Source organism: Conger conger, chromosome 3, assembly GCF_963514075.1.
Source record: "Conger conger chromosome 3, fConCon1.1, whole genome shotgun sequence".
Taxonomy (NCBI): Eukaryota; Metazoa; Chordata; class Actinopteri; order Anguilliformes; family Congridae; genus Conger; species Conger conger.
The window spans coordinates 73861886-73886514 of record NC_083762.1 but is presented as its reverse complement, the minus strand read 5'-3'; the positions used below and the strand labels follow the sequence as shown (position 1 = coordinate 73886514).

Genomic DNA, 24629 nt, shown 5'->3' with positions numbered 1-24629 from the left:
GACAGAACATTATGTTACCAAATGAATGGTGTTAACGCAATAGGCCAATGATATGCACCCCTTAATGTAAAAATATAAAAAATATGATCCCATACATGGCCTACAACATTTTCCCGTTATTACTTATCATCGGTTAGTGAATGCTGGCCAGCGAGTGAGTAGCCTACATAATTTCAACTCTATCCTGATTAACTTTACAAAAATGCATGCCTACGTATTTGCAACGCCACTACGCCACTGTGGGAGTGCAGGTGACTCGCGACATAGCCGAAGTCGAGAAAAACAGGCTTCCGTGACGATGTAAAGTGCCCCGAATAAGAGCTTTCTTCTGATCTAGGCTACACGATGGCTGTTGGACTTTGCGGAGTCTGGAATGGCCATACATGAGAGAAGGGGGGGGTGTACAGTTTCATACCAAGTTTGTCTACTTGTTTGCTGTTTTCACTGGCAGGGGTGTAGGTAGGAATTCTGCGCCCCCCCCCCCCTTTTTTTTTCTTCTGTGAAACGCCTGGGACCCAATAGAATCATCACCACCTTTCACCCGACTAGCAACTGCCCTGTTCATTGGGAACACCTAACCTTCCAAGTGCCCCGATTCCTGCCTCTCCACTCCGGCAACACCGCTCCGGAGGCAAAAAAAAAAACGACAGTACTACCGTTAATTGTCCCTGAGATTGTATCAAGTGTAATTAACCTAACAAAGCAGAACCGCATGTAACTCATTCTCTTTCATTCTTAAATTTCACATTCCATTCATTGCAATCATTTCCCCCCCAAAAAAATATTAAAGATGACAAAGATGAAAGGACTATCCATTGTACCCTGGGGAAAAGCACTTAAACTCAACAGTTACATGAAGGATCCAGTCCCAAAAACAAACTACACAAATTCATGTAAGCAGCCCTACATCAGCCCTGTAAACGACTGAGATCAACAAAATGTGAGATGAAGAACTTCATGCTGAGGCTGATCAATGTACGTCGCTCTGGATAGGAGCGTCTGCCAAATGCCAATAATGTAATGTAATGTAATGTCATGTCATGTAAAAACTCATCTGGTGTGACCCATTTTGTTTCCTAGTCGTGTTAGAAGGCCATATAATATTTTCCATCTCACAATACAAAATTAAAGAAACATGCAATGATCTGTGTACAAAGGCTCAGGACAAAATATTGTATACGGGTTTGGAGACTTTAGGAGTGTAGGCCGAAACTCATTGGCACAAAGCCATGAGTCTAGATCAGACCTGGGTTCAAATGGTATTTGTTTTGGACTCAAATACATTTCTGCGCTCTATTGATCTTGCCTGTAGCCTGCAAGGAGGAGCAGATGGTGAGGGTTTATACTTTCGGGATAATTTAATTTGTTCCAAGACACCAGGCAAGCCGTGTCAAATGCAGCAAAGTATTTCAATACAGAATAAGTACCATTTCAACCCAGGTGGGTGTATCACGAAGCAGGATTATGGAGTTAGCTGGAGTAAAACCTGGAACCATTCCAAAACTGTAACACGGACTGAAGTAAAAAAACGTACCCAGCTAACTGAGTAATCCAGCTTTGTGCTAATATGCCCCAGGTCAAGATCTGTGCTTGGAAAGAGTGAGAGATCTGGTTCAGAGACTAAAGGAATAAACCGAAACGGGTTAGTAGAACACAAGGCAGACATTCACAACCAAGTAAACAGATTATCAGATCTTTATTTTCCAGCAAAAAAACAAGAAAATAACAAAAAAACAAATAAAAAAACAAAATGGCGTGTTTCCATTTACAGATGACTGCATTCAAAACAAAATAAGGACTTGTATTTTTTTACCTTGGCTTTAAATAATTACAATAAAAAAAAAAAAATCACTCTTTAGAGATCAATTTCAAATGTTACTAGGAGACAAAAAAAAATTCTGAACAGTTATAAACCAAATTTATTATAATAGCTTCTATCACTAGTATAAATGATTAATGAGTTAGAAACCTACGCACGTCTTTCAGGTCAACTCGGCTTTTACCCAGAGACCCTGCACACAGGAGCAGGGCGTCTCTATTCCAGAGCACCATACAGTACTGTCTTTCCGGAAGAGTTTGAATCGAAATTACGGCATCTCAACAGCTTCAGACAAAACTAAAGGGACAAATTAAATCATCGCTACACCTACAACAATGGGAAAGGGGGAAAGAAAGGTGAAAACTGGGACTAGGTATGAGTTGTAATACAGCTTGCAGACAGACATGTAAAGCCCTAGATGTGATGCATTACATTGACATTTTTTTCTTTCTTTTTTTTTTGATCACACTTGGAATGTAAAATCTAATCAAACGGGATAATGCTTGGACATGTTTTCATGATTGTTACGGACTGTGCGAGTATGTTTGTGCACGCGTGTTGTATGCCAGGTACAACGGACAAAGCAGGGGGTGGTTACAATGCGACACACGACAGACATACATACATTTTAACCTGCACAACACAATAGCAGCTCCCACTCCTGACAGAAGCTTGATATCAACCTGCCACCAGCCTCCCACCCCACTTTTCAGCTCTCTGAAAGACTCCCTCTCTCCCTCTGTGTGGATTTAAAAGAAAAAAAGAAAAAAAAAGTGACCTAGATCCAAGACAGTCCACTTCAAAACCGCTTTTGTCAAATCCCACCATTTCAACCTCATGAGCAACAACCACAATTTTGCTTAATTCTTTTTCTTTTCAGAAGGCATAACTTTGAATATCATAGCCTTTATGGGGCTTGCGCTTCCTAAGACAGCCCGTTTACAGCACGTCTCCCTCTCATTCATAATCTCATAACCTAAAAAAGACGGAAGAGGAGAAACGTTTTGGCATTTCCGTAACAGGAAGCAGAAGGGAAACGGGGCTTCGCTTCTGGTGTGTGAGCGCACTGGCAGTTACGTGGCTCTGCGTGTGTGAGAGTGCGTCTGAGCGCTTCAGTCTGTCGACTCAGAGAGTGCTGCTGTAGCTCCTTCACAGGTTCCGATTCCCTCTGTGGTAAACCGTGTTAACCACGCCTAACGCAGCGCTAACAGGTATTCAAGTGAAATGAAGTAACGCACAGCGCAGAGCCAAATGCAGAACTTATCACACCGGGCCAACCAGCAAGGACTTTTGGTGCTGGGGCGGGGGGTGGGGTAGTCATGGAGATACAGGTTTGGAGGAGACTGACAATCCTGGATCCTAGAGGACTCTAGAGAGTGGTGCTGCTGGATGTTGTTTCCCCACACTGCCATTGAACAGCCTGTCCTAACGTTTCACGGGGCTTACGCCCCCGATACCAACTCAAACTGCACTGGCAGGAAATGAGGTCACAGGATGTGCTTTGGAGCTGACTCACCCACCAATGAGGAGGCTGCGCGTTTACTCATCCTCCAACAAGGAGGCGGGCAGAGGAACTGCCGAAATTCCCCACCGGTGAGTCACCCCTGGCCCCTCCCTCACACACACACACACACACCCTCCACACTTTACTGCTCACTCCTTCACCATCGCCATGACAAAATACCAAGCATTTATTCATTTTCATCTGCCACACTGCGCTGAAAAATACTTCTCTTTATTTCCAGGACATACAAACATAACAAACAATCCCCTACCGTTATGGAAAAAAAAAAAAAAGAAAAAAAAAAAAAGAACAATGGAATCAATGAAAAGATTAAAGGAAAATAAAAAAAAAAAGAAGAGAAGTTGTGTGTAATATAGATAATATAAAAAAATACACTCACAGTACATTCAGGAAAGTTTCAGCGATCCTTGCATTCTAGAACTGTAAGGCAGCGCGTTCTATACCTACTGGGCCCACCAGCGTCCTCCCCAGTTCTGCCCCAGGCCTCAGACCCTCGGAGCGGGGCAACTGAGCCTCACACAGCTAGCCGCCCACAGCGCGGGGGGGGGGTCACTTAACAACATTTTAACTTTCGACAAATTTGAAACCAAACAAAGCAGGATTTATTATTATTATTTTTTTTTTACTACACACATCTACAAGGAAGTCAATCACGTTTGTCCTCAGAGTAACTCCCAGAGGAGACGCTTATCGTCTGGGGGGTGGGGGGGTGATATCGACCATACAGCCTTCAATGCAAGATATGTGGCGAGACGCACAATTCCTGAAACACAGACATAAAGGGAGCTACCTCAACTATAATCAAACTGCATGGGCTACTCAACCATTTAGTGTTTGGATTATCGGTAGTTGGTTAATACTGTGTGTAGAAGCTGTCTGGGTGAGGAAAAAGGGCCGGAGACCTATATTTGGTGAGGGGTGTTGGTTTAGTTTCCACTCTGTATAGCCAGTCTCTATTTGTAGCTGTATTCGTCACCACTGCTTCTTCCCAGTCCGTGAGGATGATTGTGTTCTGTTGATGTTGACGGAGTTTCTCTCAGCGGGTTTCGCGGCTGTGAAATACGGGGTTAGAGACAGCCAATTAGAGAGGGAGGGCGGGGCCGGACGAGGAGAGGAAGGCGGGGCGGGGCGGGGCAGGGGGGAGCAGGGGGCAGGGGTGAGGCGCTAACCAGATCCAACATCCCAGTCCTTCAGTCCTTTCTCACTTTCCTGCTTCTGGGAGACCTTCTCAGGATGTCGTCTTCTGGCTTCTGCGAGAGGAAATCGAAAAAAAAACACACACCCGACGTCAACGCAAGACACGGGCTGGCTTCCAGTCCCACATGGCGCGCCACCATTTTAGAAATGAACGGTTCTAAAACCGCCAACATTTCCATTCGTACAGTTTGTTTGTAAAATTAAATTAATGAAATTATTCATGATGCCGTGTCCACAATTTACTGGCACAATTCTGTATCTCAGGCAGAGGAAACGGCGCTCCCCTAAATGTACTTGACATTATGTTGCACACAAATAATATCTTTTATTCAATGGCGGACCGCTTACATATTTTCTTTTAAGCCTACAAAAAAATGTAAATGCTGAGGTGTATAATGCTGAAATCCTGTGACGCTACAATGGTGGCAAGCCCCTGCCCCTTTGTTCCCCACCTGAACGCTAAAATAAAATAAACTCCAACTGACAAAGCAAGTGCAAACAGCAATGCTGTAAGCCGCCCCTACAGCTTACGGCATTCCTAAAACTGACACTCTCCACCCTTATCGCCCCTCTCCCACATCCCCCTACTACCTACAGACTGCACTCCAGGTACACCAATCTACAACTGTCCGTCTGCCCCTCCACCTGGCAGCAGGTGTGTCAGTCACAGCGGCCAGCAGAGGAACAGCAGTGCGGGTGCGTGGGGAAGATGAGGCAGGAGGACGCGGGTTTCACGCCCGGCCGCCGCCTCTGGTTTCAGCTCGCTTGGGAATGTCCCAAACCCGCCACTTCACTCTCAGATCAGGAGATCACCCGACTGTGACTCTTACAAGCTGCCGTAAGACACGGAGCCCGATGATTGGCTAGCCTTGTGTCACATGCCACAGAAGTACAAGTATGGCACAGCCTGTAGTCCAGTGGCTAAGATGCTTGACTGGGACCTGAAAGGTTGGTTCAGTGTAGCATCAATTTGATCAGTGTACTGCACTGCTCCAGAGGGTCCCTGCTTGGTCTGATCAACTGTAAGCCGCTTTGGATAAAAGCGTCAGCTAAATAAGTAATGTGATGTAACTGTAATGAGGAGAGTCTCACCTCATCGGAGCCATCTTCCTCTTCCTCCCCTGCTTCCTCCTCCTTGACCTCCTCTTCCTTGGCCGGAGACTCCTCCGGGCTGTCTTCTGCGTCACTCTTCTGCTCCTCTGCTGAAGAGGACAAGGCTTTAGAACGGCACGCACGCGACTCACCGACCTGCGTCAACTCTCAGCGCACCACTCACCGACCTGCGTCAAATCTCAACGCACCACTCACCGACCTGCGTCAAAACCCAACGCGTGACTCACCGCTGTGCCTCAATCAAAATTCTACCGGGTGACATTTCGCCTCGCTCAACACAACCCACCAGGGCGTGTGTTGCGGTACGCCGTTAGTGGTCGAATTTAAATCCAGTTTTCCTATTCTGACTATGGCAGCAACAATTCAGTGTTTCGCATCAAGGCATCGATTCAAAAACTGGCTCAAATAACCACTGCATTTGCAAAAACATATTTGCAAAGGCCTATAACCAGTGTTGTGGGGACAGACGGCAAGCACAGAGCTGCCAACTCGCAATATTTCACACCCAACTGGGCTCAATTTTCCTTTTCCATTTCATCTGAAATTACTTTTTGGACGAGTGTCTATTGTGGGCTACCGTTTCTGCTGAAAATATTGCACACGTTTCATTTGCATACGTTTTAGCTTACAAGACTAGAACACTCCACATTTCCTCATAATATCGCCACTCATTCCATCATTTGGCTCTCAAATCCGACAAATAACAGTGACATGGCACCTCTTATAAAAAAATGAAACATGGCATGTTATTCATTCTCTCCACATAGTCAATTTAATGACCTTTATTAATCCAAAACGGATTGAATCAGGTTTTCCAGTCGCATTCGATCATTCAACAGTTTTCTGGAGAATCAACGTTTGGCACTTTGTACTGTTTTGGCAGTGATCCGTCAGCATTTTAGACTTGCACCAAGTACTCTCAAAACTGGTCTTTGAGGCCAGCACCGATGCTTTTTTGTATTTTAACCTGACAGCTGAATGATTACTGATGTCACTGATTGGCCAGATCCCATGCATCTGGTGTCCCAGGTCCGAAACCGTACCTGATTGGAGGAGGATAATGAAAGCTGACAGAGCTACCTATCTGAGTATCCCAAGTTTAAACACTTAAGCAGTTAAAAATCGTTTTTTGAGCATAAACCTCTGCACTGTATTCTTACCTGGTTTCTCCTCCTCCTCCTGGCCCTCCTCTGCCCCTTCCTCTTCTGGCTTCTCCTCTGCCTCTCCCTCCTCCTCCTCCTCCTCCTCCTCCTTCACGTCTGGTTGGGGCTCGTCAGTCTTCTTGTAATCCGCAGGAGATGGCTTCTTCTGCAGAGAGACATCCGCAACAACGTCAAATTCTGACCGCGATGACGGCCATCTTATGACCCTTCAGCATACGCTCGACTGCATTAGTGGTCATACTCCATAAATGTGAGTAAAAAAAAGTCATCACTTATAGTTACACAGACGTATCTGTTCATTTATTAATGCATTCGCCAAAATAAATTAAATCCAATATAACAGAAGAACACCAGCGCTAGGCTATTATAATTACAGGTAAATTAATCTCATTTAACCCGTGAACAGTGACAGCATATCGACTAATCATCCGTTTGATCGGGGGTTAAACGAAAGAGCAAGAATCAGAATTTTATTTGAATAAATTACTGTTAAATCAATGTAAACCTCTCAGACAAAGCTGGTTTCAAATCTGGCTTCAAGCGAGTTAAATGCGTGCGAGACGCAGGAGAGGATTGTGGGTAGGGGCCGTGTGTACCTTCCCCGTGCAGCAGAAGACGATGATGAGGACGACAGGCAGGGCCACGGTCAGCACGTACACCACCCAGAGCCAGGGCTTCTCCTCCGCCGCCGTCATCATCTGATTCACCAGGCCAGGCTGCGGAGCACAGAGCAGGCATGGTTAATCAACCCTGCACAGTCAAACCCCCAAATCTACCCTGCAGTCAAACCCCCAATCCACCCAGCACAGTCAAACACCCAAATCTACCCTGCATAGTCAAACCCCCAAATCTACCCTGCAGTCAAACCCCCAATCCACCCTGCACAGTCATACCCCCAAATCTACCCCGCACAGTCAAACACCCAATCCACCCTGCACAGTCAAACACCCAATCCACCCAAACCCTGCACAATCAATCCAATTCAGAGCAGTCAAACCCTGCACAATCAATCCAATTCAGAGCAGTCAAACCCTGACCAATCCACTTAATCCAGAACAATCAATCAAACGCTGCACAACCAAACAAATCCAGAACAGATCAATCAAGCCCTGCACAATCCACATTTTGCAGAGCCTCCATCAAACCCTGCAAACCCAACAAACCCAGAACAACATCTCAATCCTAAAATAACTGGAATGCTTGTAATGGTTGTGTCGGCATCTGGAATTCCCCAAACCCTCCCCGCTGAAGGTCAGCGGTGCTCTCTCCCTCCCTCTCTCCCTCGCTCGCTCGCTGGCCTGGTGCGGTCCCGGGCTCATTAAAATCCACTCACAGATCTGTCCGGTGCTGGAGCTGGAGCTCACTGGCTGTGAGCACGTTTCAGCGGGACAGTGCAGGCTGGGCCCAGACCTTCACCGCCACACACACACCGCAGTAACGCACACACCCAGAACCAGGCCCACAAGTACGGCTATTCAGTCCCGCCTACTCTCGGGACATAAGCCCAACGTGGACGCACGGTCAAGGCCAATCGCAAAACACGAAAGGGTGTGGAGACTCCCAGAAAGAAGGCTTCCATCCTAACCCCTCGCCACACACTCCTTCAGCAACGTCTATTCAAGCAATTCTTCTTAAACCACCTTCCAACAGCACTGTCCCCGTCTGGGATTTGAACCCACAACCTTCTGATCACAAACTCACGCTATAAAGCAATACACAGAGACCGAGGAAGAGCACAAGGTTAGAAGTCCAGCACCAAAGAGTTTGAGCGCAGTAGTGGCACACTGACTTTTAAGCATCCTTTTCCTCTTAATAGTGGCGTTAAATACATTACAGGGTTAATCCTCAACATTAATCAATACAGCCACAGGCTTTAAAGCAGTGATTCCTTTTAACACTGCTCCCAACACTTCGCTAATTATCAAAACTGAAACAATTTAAACGCATGCCGTGACTGTTGGATTAGAGTAGAGCTGCAAATTGGGGCCAAAAAAACATTAATAAAAAGCCATTAATTCCAGCTTCGAAATACAACATCAAATTCTATCAAGCTGACAAAATGCACAAGTGCACAGATAGTCCCATTTTCTCATTAACCTTTTTTTTTTTTCTTCCTTTTTTAGAGATATTTTTTAGGGCTTTTTCAGCTTTATTGGACAGTATATAGTATAGAGAGACAGGAAGAATGGGAGCGAGAGAGAGGGGAAGACGTGCGACAAACGTCGGACGGTCGGATTCGAACCGCCGACGTCGCGGCTCGCAATGAGCATGCGGTCAGTGCTCTACAGGCTGCGCCACCGAGACACCCCATTCTCATTAACCTTTTAACGTCACAAATAGGTCAGTAGAATGTTCTTAGCTGAACATTCTAATGGTGATGTAACAATCACAACTGGTAACTGAAAGCAATGGAGTTCTACAACACCGAGTTAGAATCTTGAAAAGGTTCATATCCATGCTTTTGAAAGCTAATAAGAGAGTGAACGATGTCTCAGAGAGGAAGAAAAAGAAAGCGGGATGGATCTCGTGAAGGGAGTGAGAGGGAGAGAAAGTGGAAAAACGAGCGCGCTCACCTCAGCGGCGCCCTCGGCAGCCTTCTTCAGCCCCCAGCCGTCGTTGGCCCAGCGATCAGCCACGCTGCGGTCCGAGCTGATGAAGAAGTTGTCGAAGAAGATGTCGGAGGACATGGACCAGAGCTCCAGCCCCACCGCGATGAAGGGGGTCATGCGGAACGGGTGCAGGTCCTCGAAGAAGTCGGGGTTCGGGATCTTCCTGGGCTTCCACACCCCCTACGAGCCCGGGACGGAAGAGGGTTTAACGACTCAACACACGCTCACACTCACACACTGCTACACCTGCACAGAACGATAACAGTACACTATCACATAACGGCAGTATAAATAGAGGTTGACGCAATGAAGGCAGCCGACCTACGCGCTCCCCAGTGCGTATGCACGCCTGGGGATGGTGATGCAGACGGAGTCAAGGCCAAATGCACATGAACGGAGAAAAGGCACGGGAAGCTTTTACATTACTGATGGTTTAAAAACTGCCTTCCAGTCAGAATCTACACATTCGCCCATTGTAAACAAAGTGGAGATGTAAAAAAACCCCCAAAAAAACCATTTGTGAGGTTAAGAGAACAATGCGACAACCTAAAATTTGTAATGACTGTTCAAACCACGTATAGGACGGTAGCTAAGAACTTCTAATTATCCAGTCTAAGTAAGTTGGCTTGTTACACCCTTAGTCTCTAGCTATAATTAGAAACTAATAGAAGAAAAAACAATGTTGCATTTTATGGCATTAATGTGGTTTGATAGTTTGGGGTTGGGTAGCAGTTGCCATGGTACCTGGTAGTTGGGGTTGTCAATCATGGGAGACTTCCATTTGCCCTTGTAGTTGGGGTTGTCAATCATCGGGCGTTCCCAAGCACCGCAACCAGGGGCAGCCTCACACTTAGGGTTAGGAACCTGAGGAGCTTCCCATTCCCCATCCATTTCCTCATCCCTGAGAGAGAGAGAGAGAGAGAGAGAGGGGGGGGAGAGGGAGAGAGAGAAGAGGGGAAGAAGGAGAATGAGAGACCAGTTTCAGGGACTATTCTTCCTCCTGCGCTCCACCACAATCGCTCCTTGACAGAGCCTGGAACTTCTCCACAAAAACCTTCCCGGGGGACCCCAGGAGAATTCAATTATGACACAGACTTGGGAAATCTAACGTCACGTCGGGCAGTGTGTTCCGGGATCTGGTTTTCAAGGCATCAAAAAAAAACACAAAAACTGCTCAAGTCTATACCCAGAGGCTCTCATTACAGCTGTGATGCGTTACAAAACTGCAAGATTTTACAACTAGGGGAAACTCAAGAGAAATGCCAACGGCTTGGCTTTAAGAAATAGAATTTAGTAAGAAACACAAAGGGGCAATTCCATGGTAATAGACTCTACCATATGGATATACTGCATTTCTAAAGTCCAACAGAGTCCTCCAGGGTTATTTGCTCCTGACGGTTATAGAAGATTATAGCCTAGTTTATGGAGCTGTATGGAACTGTAGCAGATATAGCATCACGAGGATGTGTTCAGACAACCTATCCCGGATAACCTATGCTAACAGATAACCCATCCCAGAGGTGTAGTTAGTCAGGAGGAGGTGTAGCAAGTCAGGAGGAGGTGCAGTTAGTCAGGAGGAGGTGCAGTTAGTCAGGAGGAGGTGCAGTTAGTCAGGAGGAGGTGCAGTTAGTCAGGAGGAGGTGCAGTTAGTCAGGAGGAGGTGCAGTTAGTCAGGAGGAGGTGCAGTTAGACAGGAGGAGGTGTCGTTAGTCAGGAGGAGGTGCCGTTAGTCAGGAGGAGGTGCAGTTAGTCAGGAGGAGGTGCAGTTAGTCAGGAGGAGGTGCAGTTAGTCAGGAGGAGGTGTAGTTACCAGTCGTCGGGCTTGACTGCGTCGGGGTCGGAGGTGTACTCCGGCTCGTCATCCAGCCAACCGTCGGGCTTCACGGCGTCCTCATCAGAAATCTTAGCGGGAGCATCTTCATCCCTACAGCGAGGAGGAGGAAGAAGCTACAGTCAGCAATCACTCAGACTTTCACAGACAGGTAGTGCGGAAGACCGTGTACACTTAAGGGATGACCTGAGCATTCGCATGCATGCCTGTGTCTGTTTGTTCGTCATCATTAAGATAAAGTTGTTTTGCCCAGCCGTAAGATAGAGGTTTTGCGGAAGAGTCGATTCCTGTGCCAAGTGTATAGTTTTGCAGAGTACATATGATCACATCTTGCGGCTTTGTTTCAGAGAATGCACCGTGCTGACGTATTGTGAATTCTCTCCATGCTGCATGTAATGAAGAGTGCCTTATTACAGGGGTCCTTTCCCTCAACAATTTGAATGAAAGGTTTTTCTTCTACAGTGGCTTGGCATTGCCGGAAAACACCCCAGGTTTTCCGTACGCCTCACATTTAAAGGGGGGGGGGGGGGGGGCGCGGGGGCTCACCAGTCCTCGGGTTTGACCGCCTCCGGGTCCTGGATCTTGGGCCTCTCGTCCCAGTCCTCCGGCTTGTGGTCGTCGGGGTCCTCGATCTCGGCCGTGGGGTTCACCGGGGGGGTCACGTCGGTCAGCAGGTTCCCGCTGTTGATGACCGTCTGGTCGACCAGGATCTCGAAGCTGTTGTCGGGGTTCAGCACTGGGAGAGGAGCGTTGGCAAGAGTCACCACCGCACTTCTGCAGCAAAGGCTATTCGACCAGCCAGCATGGACTATGGGCTCTTAGGGCGCTATGGAGGCCCAGGCCCAAGGCCCATTTCACTTAAGACTGGGTCTAGATCAGCCTGTGGAGGCATACACTCTCAGAAATAAAGGTACAGTGGAGGAACATTTTTGTTCTGGAACACATTTCCCAAATGTGCCCTGAAAGTGCAATCATGTTCCATTTAGATACTAATAAGTACCATTTACAAGCAAAAATGATACAAATGTGTACAGGTGAGATACAGCAGAGATACAGCGGGCGGTTCCCTACCCAGCGTGTACAGGTGGGTCTTCTTGTCCGTGTAGTACGTGCGCAGGTCAGCGTCGGGCTTCTTGGCGTGCTTCTCCTCGACCTCGCCCGTTTTGGGGTTCTTGTGGCGGAAGATGAAGTGCAGCTTGTAGTCCTCTCCACACTTATCGGGGCCGAACATGATGCTGTAGGGGGTCTTGTCCACAAACTCGTCCTGCAACGGGGGGGGCGAAGACCACCGTTATGCAACCGCTCTCTGCCCCTCCCTCCCTCCCTCCCTCAAACCGATTGGGTCGTTTTCCAGGGAGAGCGCGACGTTTTCGCCCAAACAAAAAGTCTTTCAAACCCCGAAATTGCCCCGAACGTCTTCTGAAACTGCGGCCCCATGTCTTGGGAGCCTTTTCATTATGCGTGGAAGGTTTCCCACAGCGAACCACAAAACCCGGCATTCTCTGAACGTCCCACGCAAAGGCCGTTAATCCGAGCTCGCGCGCGTCGCCGCGGTGACAAAGCTCTGCTGTGTCTTTTGGCCTCACGTAGTGGAGTCTGAAATATGCGCAGGGAAGGGGAGCGGGGCCCTTGCATTTTTAGCAGTTATGCAGATGAAGTAAGAATAATCACAGGCGTTCACTAGAATAGTCTTTTGGTCACTAGAATAGAGTCCTCCCCGTTCTGTGTGTGAGGCAGTCCGTGGCACGGGGGAGGAGGGGTGCTAAGTTTAAGATTTGTGTCATAACTCAGAACTACTGCACTACAAAAATTGCACATGATTCAGGGAGGGGAGAGAAGAAAGCACACCAGCTGTAGCCAATAATGTGCAGGTCTACACATTTTTTGGTGCCAATTCCGTCAGTGCAGTTCTGACATTTTGACTGCACAGACATGCTTTGGGCTGAGTCTGGTTTGTGGGACTGAGTCACTGTGGCGTATCACTGCATTTTTTGGTCCGACAGCCTTGTCGTTTCGATGTCTGTGGGACGCTGAAGCCCGTCGCCGAGGATGGGAGAAGCCTAGCGTCACACGCTAGCGGAGAACCTGAGACGCATTTTTACTTTCTCTCTTGTCAAGGAGTTGAAGAAACCGCATTTGGAAAAGCTGGGACGTTGCGCTGACACATAACCTAACCTAACCTAACGATGGGAAGAGTCCATTCGTCCCAGCAATGCTCGCCTTTTCATACCAATAAAGTGTACCGACCGCTTAGTTTACCTAAAAGCGAGATAGTGCCTAGCACCGTATCAAGCCCGGTCTTTAAAACCCCCAGAATTCCTGGCGCCATTATATGACCTGGCGAGCTATTCCACACAGTGACCACTCTGTGTGGGGAAAAAATACTGCCCAAAGCCTGAGCAGAATTTACATTTATGACCCCCTCGTTCTGCAAACAGACCACATCTTATCCAGGACAGACTAAACGGGCGCTGGCCCTGTGCCGGTGGCCTTGGAGGAGGGCAGGACTGGCTGTGGTGCACCCTGCTCCTCCAGACGGGAGGATCCCACTGCATTCCTCATCTGGGACTGCAAAGCCAGCCACCACTCTTATTTCCCTCGGCCCCTACAGCCCTGCTCCTGGAGATCTATCGTCCCGCATATCATCACTCCAACTCTAACCGCACACCTCATTCAACAGCTAGAGCGGGGCTGCCCAACCCTGTTCCAGGAGATCTAATGTCCTGTATATCATCACCTGTGCATTATCCTAGAGCTGTACGGTCCTGTATGTTTTCACTCCAACCCTAAAGAAGCACATTCACTCATTCAGCCTGTTCGTGTTGAGCTGTTAGTCAAATAAGTTGGAAGTAAAAGCCTACAGGACGGTACAGCTCTAGGAACAGGGTTGGGCAGCCCTGCTCTAGTTTTTTAATGAGGAGTGCTGACAGGGTTGGAGTGATAATGTATAGGACAGTAGGGCTCCTGGAACAGGGTTGGGCAGCCCTGCCCTACCCCCTACAGATGAGTAACACAAAACTACCTGCAGCACCATCTGTACCCCTATCTGTGTTTGCACAGCAACCCACGAGTGGCCGCAGTGTAAACAACAGAAAATACCGGTTCTTACCTAATGTACATTTACCCTAGAAAAACCACATTTTCTGTTTACACAACTGTGGCTTTCTATAAACACGGGCAGATAGTATTGTAGAAGAGGTACAGATACAGGTAGTTCCGCCGCTACAACAGGCACAGATGGGTAAAGATGCCAAACGCCCCTGGGCTAGAATTAAACCTTTAGTAGCTGTAGAGGGCTCCATTTGTAGATTTGGCAATGGCTTCTGCACAGATATCGGTGTCAAAGGGGTCGCACACTTTATTGTGCATGAACCGTCTATACGGTAAAGGTCTGGGCTGCAGCTAAGCCACTGGGCGCATAAGAGCACAAAGGAATTGAAAGTGGGACAGAGCTGTATAGGTAAAGCAATGTCTATGTATGGGCATGAATTTCTTTTTTTTTCTTTTTTTATCTGGGTCCAGGAGCATTATGGGATATGTAGTCTTTGGAGGACATACAGGTTGAAGTGGATGAGGATATTCTCTTTGAAAGTGAATGAAAACGGCGGACTCACCAGGTCGAGATCGGGCGTCTGGGACAGGAGTTTGACGTAGGCGCCGCCGCAGTCGATGCCGGTCTGGAAGTTCACTTCATACCTGCGGAGGTAAAGAGTGCACTTCAGGGCCCTGCACACCAGCAGACACTGCTGACCGCTGTAGGAAGGGGGGGCCATTAAGGCCGATTCATAGTCCCGTTGTTGCGACCGCTGACGTGCAGAAGAGCAAAACTCTGTCGCTGGACTGTAAACTGGCCTAATTACACAGTGTCGTTGTGAGGTGTTGTTAAAGAGGCATAATAAGGGGCGGTTGGGTTGTGAGGAGGGGCGGCTGGGTTAAGAGGAGGAGGGGCGGCTGGGTTAAGAGGAGGAGGGGTGGCTGGGCTGGGAGGAGGGGCGGTTGGGTTGTGAGGAGGAGGGGCGGTTGGGTTGTGAGGAGGGGTGGTTGGGTTGTGAGGAGGAGGGGCGGCTGGGTTGTGAGGAGGAGGGGCGGCTGGGTTGTGAGGAGGAGGGGCGGCTGGGTTGTGAGGAGGAGGGGCGGCTGGGTTGTGAGGAGGGGGGGCGGCTGGGTTGTGAGGAGGGGCGGTTGGGTTGTGAGGAGGGGCGGCTGGGTTGTGAGGAGGAGGGGCGGTTGGGTTGTGAGGAGGGGCGGCTGGGTTGTGAAGAGGGGCGGCTGGGTTGTGAGGAGGGGCGGTTGAGAGCACTCACTGGATGATGAGGGGCTTGGTGTCGAACACGAAGGGTCTGAGCAGCTGGGCGGAGATGGCGTGGTGCTTGGCGCGCGTCTTCAGCACCAGGCCCATGTCGCCGAGGAGTTTCGGTTCCTTCAGCTCCTCCACTGCCCATTTCCCTACAGGAAGTGACACACAAAGAAGACCGCGCGATTATCCCAGCGCACTTCCTCCCCCGGGCCACGGGCACGCCTCCCACACAGAACAGGGAGGACTATTCTAGTGACACAATGCGAACGCCCGTGATTATTTTTACTTCATCTACTTGGGTCAGCTGAGAACTCGATGTTCTGTTGCAGCGAGGACCCAGTTCTTCTGTCACACAGCCTGCACATAAACGGTCTGTTTGAGAACAAGGCTATCCGCTTGTTATAGTGACACGGGCCCTTACCGTCATATCTGGCGATTTCCTCATCAGTATCATCCTTCTTGGCTTTAGACAGAACCCACCTGAAACAACACGTTTTGTGTGAGAAAACGCCACACTTCTGAAGGGTTAACATGTTTTTTATCGTCATTATATTTTCTCATACAGGTTAAATAAAAAAACGTAATTTTTTATGTAAGCTGTATCAGAAAATATAATTCGACATTGCTTGAAATTTGTATCTGATAAGCAGAAATAAAGACCCTTATAACTGCATATGAAGTTTTTTTTCCTTGCTGGTTTGCCTCGATTACAGGAAAAAGGCTTTTATTTATTTTATTTTTTTCTCTTCCAACCAAGGTAGCAAACCCAAACATGCAAGCATATTCCTAGATAAACACACTGGGCTAGCTGAACAGAATTGGTCTAAATCCTTAAACAAGCAGAAAGAAAAATACTTCTGGGGTATGTAAAGGGGGGTATACATTTAACGATCAGTTTCTCACCCATCCAGTGTTCCCCTGTCGAAGGACTCGGCGAAGTAGTGATCTCCCATTGGCTCTGGTGCTTTATAGGTCACCTGTTAAGAGGACGACATAAATGGCAGCTATACATCACCTATTCCAGACACTGGTGATAGGTACAGGTCAGGGGTGGAGGCTCAACATGGGTCAAAAGTGTCCTGACTGACTTCTTATTTTCTATATCTTTGCATAGCTTGTGCATCAAAGGGTTAAAACTTTGACCTGAATATCTTAAACATATTTAAAATATTCTTCCATATAATGGCATCACACTTTATGGTTAAAGGTGATGGTTATGGTTCAAAAATAAAAAAATTTAAGTTATCAGTGCCTGTGTCGGTACGGGTATCGTAATTGGTCTGGGTGTAGGTACGGGTGTAGCTATCAGTCTAGGTGTAGTCATCGGTGTAGGTCTCAGTACACGTGTAGTTATCTGGTAGGTGTAGGTACGGGTGTAGGTATGGCTGTAAGTATCAGTCTGGGTGTAGGTACGGGTGTAGGTATGGCTGTAATTATCAGTCTGGGTGTAGGTACGGGTGTAGGAATGGCTGTAAGTATCAGTCTGGGTGTAGGTACGGGTGTAGGAATGGCTGTAAGTATCAGTCTGGGTGTAGGTACGGGTGTAAGTATGGCTGTAAGTATCAGTCTGGGTGTAGGTACGGGTGTAGGTACGGCTGTAAGTATCAGTCTGGGTGTAGTTAAGGGTGTAGGTATGGCTGTAAGTATCAGTCTGGGTGTAGGTACGGGTGTAGGTATGGCTGTAAGTATCAGTCTGGGTGTAGTTAAGGGTGTAGGTATGGCTGTAAGTATCAGTCTGGGTGTAGGTACAGGTGTAGGTATGGCTGTAAGTATCAGTCTGGGTGTAGGTACGGGTGTAGGTATGGCTGTAAGTATCAGTCTGGGTGTAGGTACAGGTGTAGGTATGGCTGTAAGTATCAGTCTGGGTGTAGGTATGGCTGTAAGTATCAGTCTGGGTGTAGGTACGGGTGTAGGTATGGCTGTAAGTATCAGTCTGGGTGTAGGTATGGCTGTAAGTATGGCTGTAAGTATCAGTCTGGGTGTAGGTACGGGTGTAGGTATGGCTGTAAGTATCAGTCTGGGTGTAGGTACGGGTGTAGGTATGGCTGTAAGTATCAGTCTGGGTGTAGGTATGGCTGTAAGTATCAGTCTGGGTGTAGGTATGGCTGTAAGTATCAGTCTGGGTGTAGGTACGGGTGTAGGTATGGCTGTAAGTATCAGTCTGGGTGTAGGTATGGCTGTAAGTATCAGTACGGGTGTAGGTATGGCTGTAAGTATCAGTCTGGGTGTAGGTACGGGTGTAGGTATGGCTGTAAGTATCAGTCTGGGTGTAGGTACAGGTGTAGGTATGGCTGTAAGTATCAGTCTGGCTGTAGGTACGGGTGTAGGTATGGCTGTAAGTATCAGTCTGGGTGTAGGTACGGGTGTAGGTATGGCTGTAAGTATCAGTCTGGGTGTAGGTACGGGTGTAGGTATGGCTAAGTATCAGTCTGGGTGTAGGTATGGCTGTAAGTATCAGTCTGGGTGTAGGTACGGGTGTAGGTATGGCTGTAAGTATCAGTCTGGGTGTAAGTATGGCTGTAAGTATCAGTCTGGGTGTAGGTACGGGTGTAGGTATGGCTGTAAGTATCAGTCTGGGTGTAGGTATGGCTGTAAGTATCAGTCTGGGTGTAGGTACAGGTGTAGGTATGGCTGTAAGTATCAGTCTGGGTGTAGGTACGGGTGTAGGTATGGCTGTAAGTATCAGTCTGGGTCTAGGTACGGGTGTAGGTATGGCTGTAAGTATCAGTCTGGGTGTAGGTATGGCTGTAAGTATCAGTCTGGGTGTAGGTACGGGTGTAGGTATGGCTGTAAGTATCAGTCTGGGTGTAGGTATGGCTGTAAGTATCAGTCTGGGTGTAGGTACGGGTGTAGGTCTCGCTGCAGGAGGTCAGTACTCACTTTTGGGGCGGGGGGCGGGGTGGGGGGCTTGTCCTCCTCCCCCTCATCCCCCTCGTCCACCAGGTCCATCTCCTCCTCCAGCGCGTCCAAATCGTCCTCCACCTCCATGTCATCGCCCTCCTCCAGAACCTCATCCTGAGCCCTCACCAGGGCCAGAGACCCAGCCAGGGCCAAAAGGAGCAGCGTCAGTCTCCATGTCAGCTCCATCGTCTGGGGACAGAGGGAGGGGAGGGAGAGGGAGAGGGAGAGAGAGAGAGAGAGAGAGAGAGAGACATCAACACGGGCAAAACAGGGAGAGGAGCAAGAGGAGGAGGTCGAATGTGAAGTACCAGCAAGGACAACCTTACACACACACACACACACACACACAACCTTTCCTCGGCATGATAGTCTCCTGTCCAAGCTTACAGTCCCCCCACCCAATGTACACCACCCCCCCCCACCCCGGTAGCAGACATGTTATTAGCCACAGCCCCGGCTGTCCACCGTCTCCATGACAACACAGACCCAGGGATCTGCAGCCTCAGCGCGTTCCTCTAATGAGATTAAACCCCACGAGATTACCATCTCCCCACACACATACACACAATATACGCCTCCCAGACCACTTCTTTAATAAGATTCAACCTCAGAAGATTGCCATCTCCACACAGAACACAGCAGGCCAGGAAGCATTACTGTAGGAGCCAGCCGATGGCAGCTCAGGACATATTATTAGAGAGATGAGGCACTGTTTTGGCAGTGCCCACTCATTGGCTGCGGAGAGCCAATGGGTACTCCCGCAGAGAACTCCTCCTCCTGGATGGGGGGTGGGGGGCGCCTTAAATGCAGGCAACGCGGAGGAATTAGGCACCGCCGCAAAAATTCATCACTCGACCGTGCTGGTGCACCCAAGCGCTGTGTGTATTTTCATTTCCTGAGCTGTGCTCAGAGGAAATTCAATACGATATCAGAGTATGACAACACTGCACATCCCTGAATCTGTAGGAGAAAAGCACTCCACTGCAGAGCTTGTCCCAAAGCGCACAATATTACAGCCAACGATGGCAGGCACCTACAGCTGACCAAGCCCAACAGAATTTTCTGGTGATGTCATAATTTGCTCAGAATTCTCATTTGCTGCTGCTCAGTGTTGGTGATGTCATAATTAGTTTGGCATTCTGATGTGTGGCTGCTAATTAGCACACATGCTCCCAAAATGGCAGACATTAGAATAGGTTACTGAACGAGCCCCAGGAACCGATTGAGAACAAAAACTATTTATAGGGGTTTTAAACCCACTTCATTTTAGCTGCATCGAGAATTTCCATTTCCATCGCTCCATTAAAAAAAATATTTGATGTAAATTAGAACCAGCTTAAGGTCCTGTCTCTACAACCCCCCTGGAATTTCCCAAAGGGATGGTGGTTCCACATCCAGATTTGGGGTCGTGGGGGGCACACCCTCTCAGCATGTCCTGAAGCGGAACAGAGTGACGCCCTCAGGAAGACAGCAAGCGCCTACAGCCTGTGGGGGGTGTGTGTGTGTGTGTGTGTGTGTGTGTGTGTGTGTGTGTGTGAGAGAGGCTGGCAGATTCCCTAAGAGCACACTAAATTACACAACCAATGAATAAAGTAAAATCAGTGTTCTAAGAGCTGGCAGACTGGGAGCTTTGTCAGTGTTGCTGTGTCACATGTTGCCAAGTAACGGCATGTGAGTGACAGCGTCTGCACTCGATGGCTGGCGATCTGCGTGAAAGATGGCAGCTCCCGCTCACTGTGGGCAGAGGCCAGTAATGTGAACTCAGCCCATGAAACGCCTCTCCCCCTTGCAGAACGATCATCTGATTGGCTCCTCTCAGGTACATCTACTTGTCTTGCCAGTAGATGGCGAAAAAGTAGTTGCAGCCCCTCCAAGTCACCTTTGTACTTCTCTTCTTTTACCTTACAAATCGGTCTGGCAGGGAAAATGCAAAGCAAGAATGCAAACCAAAGCCAATGCAGGCGCCGATGCCTTAAAGAGTTCACAACACAAAAAGAATCGACTTGCGTGAACCGGTCAACAAACGGGAATGAATGTGAATGACAATGCCACCCATTTTACGAGTTCATGAAGGCCTGTGACCCAATCAATTACCATTCAAACGGAGGAGGAGGGGGCGTAAACAGCTGTGCACAGAGAGACGGGCCAGGGCTGAGGTCAGAAACAGCCAACGGGCAACGCAGAGTAACGACCCAGATAACCCCCCAAATCATGATGTTGGACAATTCTTTTCACCCCAGAGTTATTAGTCCCATCATAAAAATAGTGCTTATTAGAATTACAAGTCGACATTGGGGCGACATTGGCTCAGGAGATAAGAGCCCCGATTGCTCCTGACGAGCCGGTCGGTGCCTTGCATGGCAGCCAATTGCCGTTAGTGTGTGAGTGTGTGTGTGCGCGTGAGTGAATGAGAAGCATCAATTGTACAGCGCTTCGGATAAAGGCGCTATATTATGGGGCGGCCTGTAGCGTAGTGGTTAAGTGGTCATGTAATTATCACAGACCATTTACAAGTCCTTATCTTTCCTTACCACATATGTCTTATCACACTGCTAATTTCCTAATTTCATTACTACTCCCCTTCAAATAATTGCTTGGTTGCAACATACTACTTGTTATGGTAATACAGGCAATTATTTTAATGGGAGGACAGAGTACACTGTAATATTCTGCTCTGGAGACTGGAGTACTTAAAGCTGCTTTCATCTTGTGGTACAGACCTGGCAACAGACTGCTCCTAACCACACACAGCTAAACACACTGGAAATGTCCCTCTCAAACACTGGTCGGTGTAAAGTACAAAGAAGCATTCAATCAAAACATTTACATAAAATAACACCAAAAAAAATGGAAATCGTGTGACAAAGCAGCACAAGGCTAGGTCCCATAACTACGGAGGCATTCAAAACAGTGTCATAAAACTGCTAGAATCTGAATTTGTCCTGTTGGTTTATGAATGAGTGAAACTGAAAGCCCAGTGGATTCAAAGAATCTCTCTCCCTCTCCCTCTGAGACCAGAGGGATGGGAGGGGCCAGGGAGCACTAATACCCTTGGGTGCTGTGGCTGCAATCTGCAAGCTGGTCTGTCAGAGACACTGGGGCGTGGGGGTGGTCAACCAATGCCCAGCCAACACAAAATGTTCTTATAATGTTTCTGCAATGCTATTACACTGACAAAACATTTCACAAACATTGCAAGAACATTTCGTGTTTGCTGGGTGGGTGCTACTTCAACTCACAAACACGGGAGTACCTTCTAAAGCAGCTTAGGTGCGACAGTAAGCAATGTAATGTAAGCAAGTCCCTCTAGATGAAGCTCAAACTAATGCAATGATCGCTGTGATTGTAATAACAACAGCCGCAAATGAAACCGATAGAATCAGGACTGACGGAGGTGCCACCCGCGTTGTTATGGCAATTACGGTCTATGAACATCAATTACGCTGGATGCTGTTATCAAACAAATAACGACAGTGCTGCCTGCAAACAAAGCGTGGATCATTTCCAGCAAGAGTCAAGCTATTAAGGATCTGTTGGGAGTCCCGGTTGGTACATAATAGGTCTAAATGCGCAGGCAAAAGGGCATCGGCGCTTCCACGTAATATCCATGAACATCGAAGTTTGTGAAAGCTTGGGAAACAAATAGCTAACCATTTAACCGTATAGTCAATGTGTGAACTCACTTCCTCGTCTCACCGTGGCACGTTACAACAATCCCATTCCCAGAGCATAATTGTTGCTTATTTAACCAATTAAAATGTTCCGAATATTTTTTACGCTCCATATTATGACCTAATGTTGAATAAACTGGAGAAAAGAAGAAAGAAAAAAGAAAGAAAAAAAACAAGAAAAAGATAAAAAACAAGAAAAATCGTTGATGACCTTTAGATATAGGCGTACCCCACTATCGATATCAGCAACCGCAATGCCTTCCCGGGCGTTCATACGGAAAACAGGTCTGACTTCATTGTGCTTAACTGGTCGTACTGGACTGACACATGTGGATGACTGGGAAACGTTAGCCATGTTGCAATTGCCAACGGCATGTTTCTTACATGTGGATGCACGTTCTCAATATCTCGCTAGCTAGCTAGTAGTAGCGGACGTCAGCTTACAAGTAGACTACTTTTTAGTCGTCAACACGACTATCTTGAACAATGATGTTGGAAATATGTCCGTAGCTTGGGGTATGACATTAGCAATACTGTTTTCTGACCAGCCAGCTCAGCTCCGACACAAAATGAACGAGCAAGCTCGCTGGCTAAGCAAAGGCCTCCCTGTGCGTGTAAACTAGAAACCAACATTAACTAGCTAACGACCTCACAAGCTAGTGCTACCTTGCAATGATTTAAACACGTTATCTGAGTATTAATAGGAAAACAGATACACCACAACAAACTGCGAGATGGCTAATTATACATGGGTAGGTCGGTTAGGTGGCTAGTTTGAGATTAAAATAGTTCGTTCAATATTCGTTAGAATTAGCTAGCTAGCTAGTTTGATGTTGTACAGAGCATTGGTTTTCCCATTCACAGTGCATTAAATAACATATACCTTGCATGTTTACAGAATATTACTTATGCTGCTAAATCACACTATTTTAGAAAACCGAGTACAATGAAACATTTATGGCCTGGGTAGTTAGCTATATGTTGCGCCGTCGTCCGGGGGTCGATCAATTTGACATGACACCATAACGTTAATCTGCCGACGAAACTGCCAGCGACCATGCAGCCTTTCAAATCGCTTTAAATATTTGTTACGTTTCCGTTACTTAATCACTAGGAAATATGTTAAGCATGTTATATAAATGTTTTAAGAGAAACATAGTAAATATGTTTAAGTAGAATTAGTATTATATCTTTCCTTACCTCCAATCTTCAGATGTGACAACCTGGAACTACTGCGCGATCACGTGTGACTTGGGACGAAGAACTCTGACATTGTAGTCCCTCCTTTCCGTCTTGCTGATTGGCTACTGTCTAAAAGACAGGCGTGGTTTTCAGAAACATGTCATTTTTATTGCGGCTTCTTTGTGTCCATCACAGTAAGCGGTCTCCGCCCCCGACCTGAACCTCGTGGACGGCACTGATTGGTTTAGCAGCAGAAGGAAGCGAACACTGATTGGTGGTTGTGAAACTTGTGGCGCTAGTATTATAAAGAGGAAGCGGGGATAAAATGTGTGATGGTGCCATCGAGTTGTTAATTTGTAATTCTTAAAAATGCTTTTCAGATTTTTAAATGTAGAAATTATCAATGTACGAAGATATGCTAACGTTAAATAGCATGTAGCTCATAAATTTGCTGGGTACAAATATTTTGGAGCTAGTTGATTGCTTTAGCTTAACTTAGCTACCTAATTATATATAACGTTACTTATAAAGCCTTAAGGAGTAGGTGATAGATGTTATTTGCTCATTGCCATAAGTGGTGCCCAACGTGACATCCAACCGGTAAAATCAGAGTAAAATCTTGGATTTATGATCTTGATACTGGAAGGAAAGTTCCAGAAACTTCCTTGACCCGCGGTTAGCTAATGTTATCGGAGTCGTACTCGCACACCCAGCGGCTGTGCAAGGAATGCGCCGCTGAAATATGTGTGCCCAGACCGTGCATCAGCTGTATGCTATCGAGTGTCGAGTGAATAAAATGTATCAAAAGCTCAAAATTCAGATTTTGAATGCGACATTTGCATGTGTTGTTATACCTGAACTCAATCTACTTCACCAAAAAAAGAAAAAAGACTCTTAAACATCTCACTGATTTGTTTGGTTTTTATTACAATTCACAGATTGGAATAGAAGATGACATTAAATAGTTTATCTAAATTATACAAAATACAACACACAGTAAATAGTAATGCATTCCAGTGTATTTTACACCAGATTTTCATTGCAGAGGGGAGGAAAGCATACCAAGTCTTCAGCATCAACCACTAGCTACAGAACCACCATCTTCAACATCTGCAGTTTTGGCACAAGCCCTGAATTTCTGCCTCTCTCTCTCGCTCTCACACACACACGCACACACACTTTGACACACTCAGATTGAAAAAAAAAAATTGAATGTACATTTATTCTGTGAATAAATCACTGTACAAACCAATGAATGACCAAGCCGTTGTGGTTGTTTCTTTTCCTTTACACAACAGTAAGAGGATGCCGATTGTGTTGT

At 47.2% G+C, this 24629-nt stretch overlaps 1 protein-coding gene across 2 annotated transcripts; it reads right to left on the bottom strand.

Moving 5' to 3' along the window:
* Window positions 1-1677: 1677 nt before the first annotated feature.
* On the bottom strand, window positions 1678-23432 carry canx (calnexin). 2 transcript variants are annotated; one of them, XM_061234685.1, is made up of 15 exons: window positions 23327-23432; window positions 18435-18644; window positions 16458-16531; window positions 15976-16034; window positions 15562-15703; window positions 14872-14953; window positions 12329-12521; window positions 11804-11993; window positions 11237-11350; window positions 10171-10327; window positions 9391-9606; window positions 7414-7533; window positions 6815-6962; window positions 5634-5743; window positions 1678-4594 (listed from the first exon to the last, which is right to left on the bottom strand). In XM_061234685.1, the coding sequence occupies exons 2-15, from the start codon at window positions 18639-18641 to the stop codon at window positions 4535-4537; spliced, it is 1872 nt and encodes a 623-aa protein (XP_061090669.1). In that variant the 5' UTR covers window positions 18642-18644; window positions 23327-23432; the 3' UTR covers window positions 1678-4534. The 2 variants fall into 2 exon arrangements, with proteins under 2 accessions (XP_061090669.1, XP_061090670.1); XM_061234686.1 differs by having other exon boundaries at window positions 5634-5740.
* Window positions 23433-24629: the final 1197 nt, after the last annotated feature.

Coding starts and splice junctions, on each gene's coding strand:
- canx (XM_061234685.1), bottom strand. CDS start 18,641: ATGGAGCTGACATGGAGACTGACGCTGCTCCTTTTGGCCCTGGCTGGG. Junction 10,328..11,236: donor GCAGTCAAGCCCGACGACTG/GTAACTACACCT, acceptor TCTCTCTCTCAG/GGATGAGGAAATGGATGGGG. Junction 6,963..7,413: donor TCTTCTGCTGCACGGGGAAG/GTACACACGGCC, acceptor GTCTCTCTGCAG/AAGAAGCCATCTCCTGCGGA.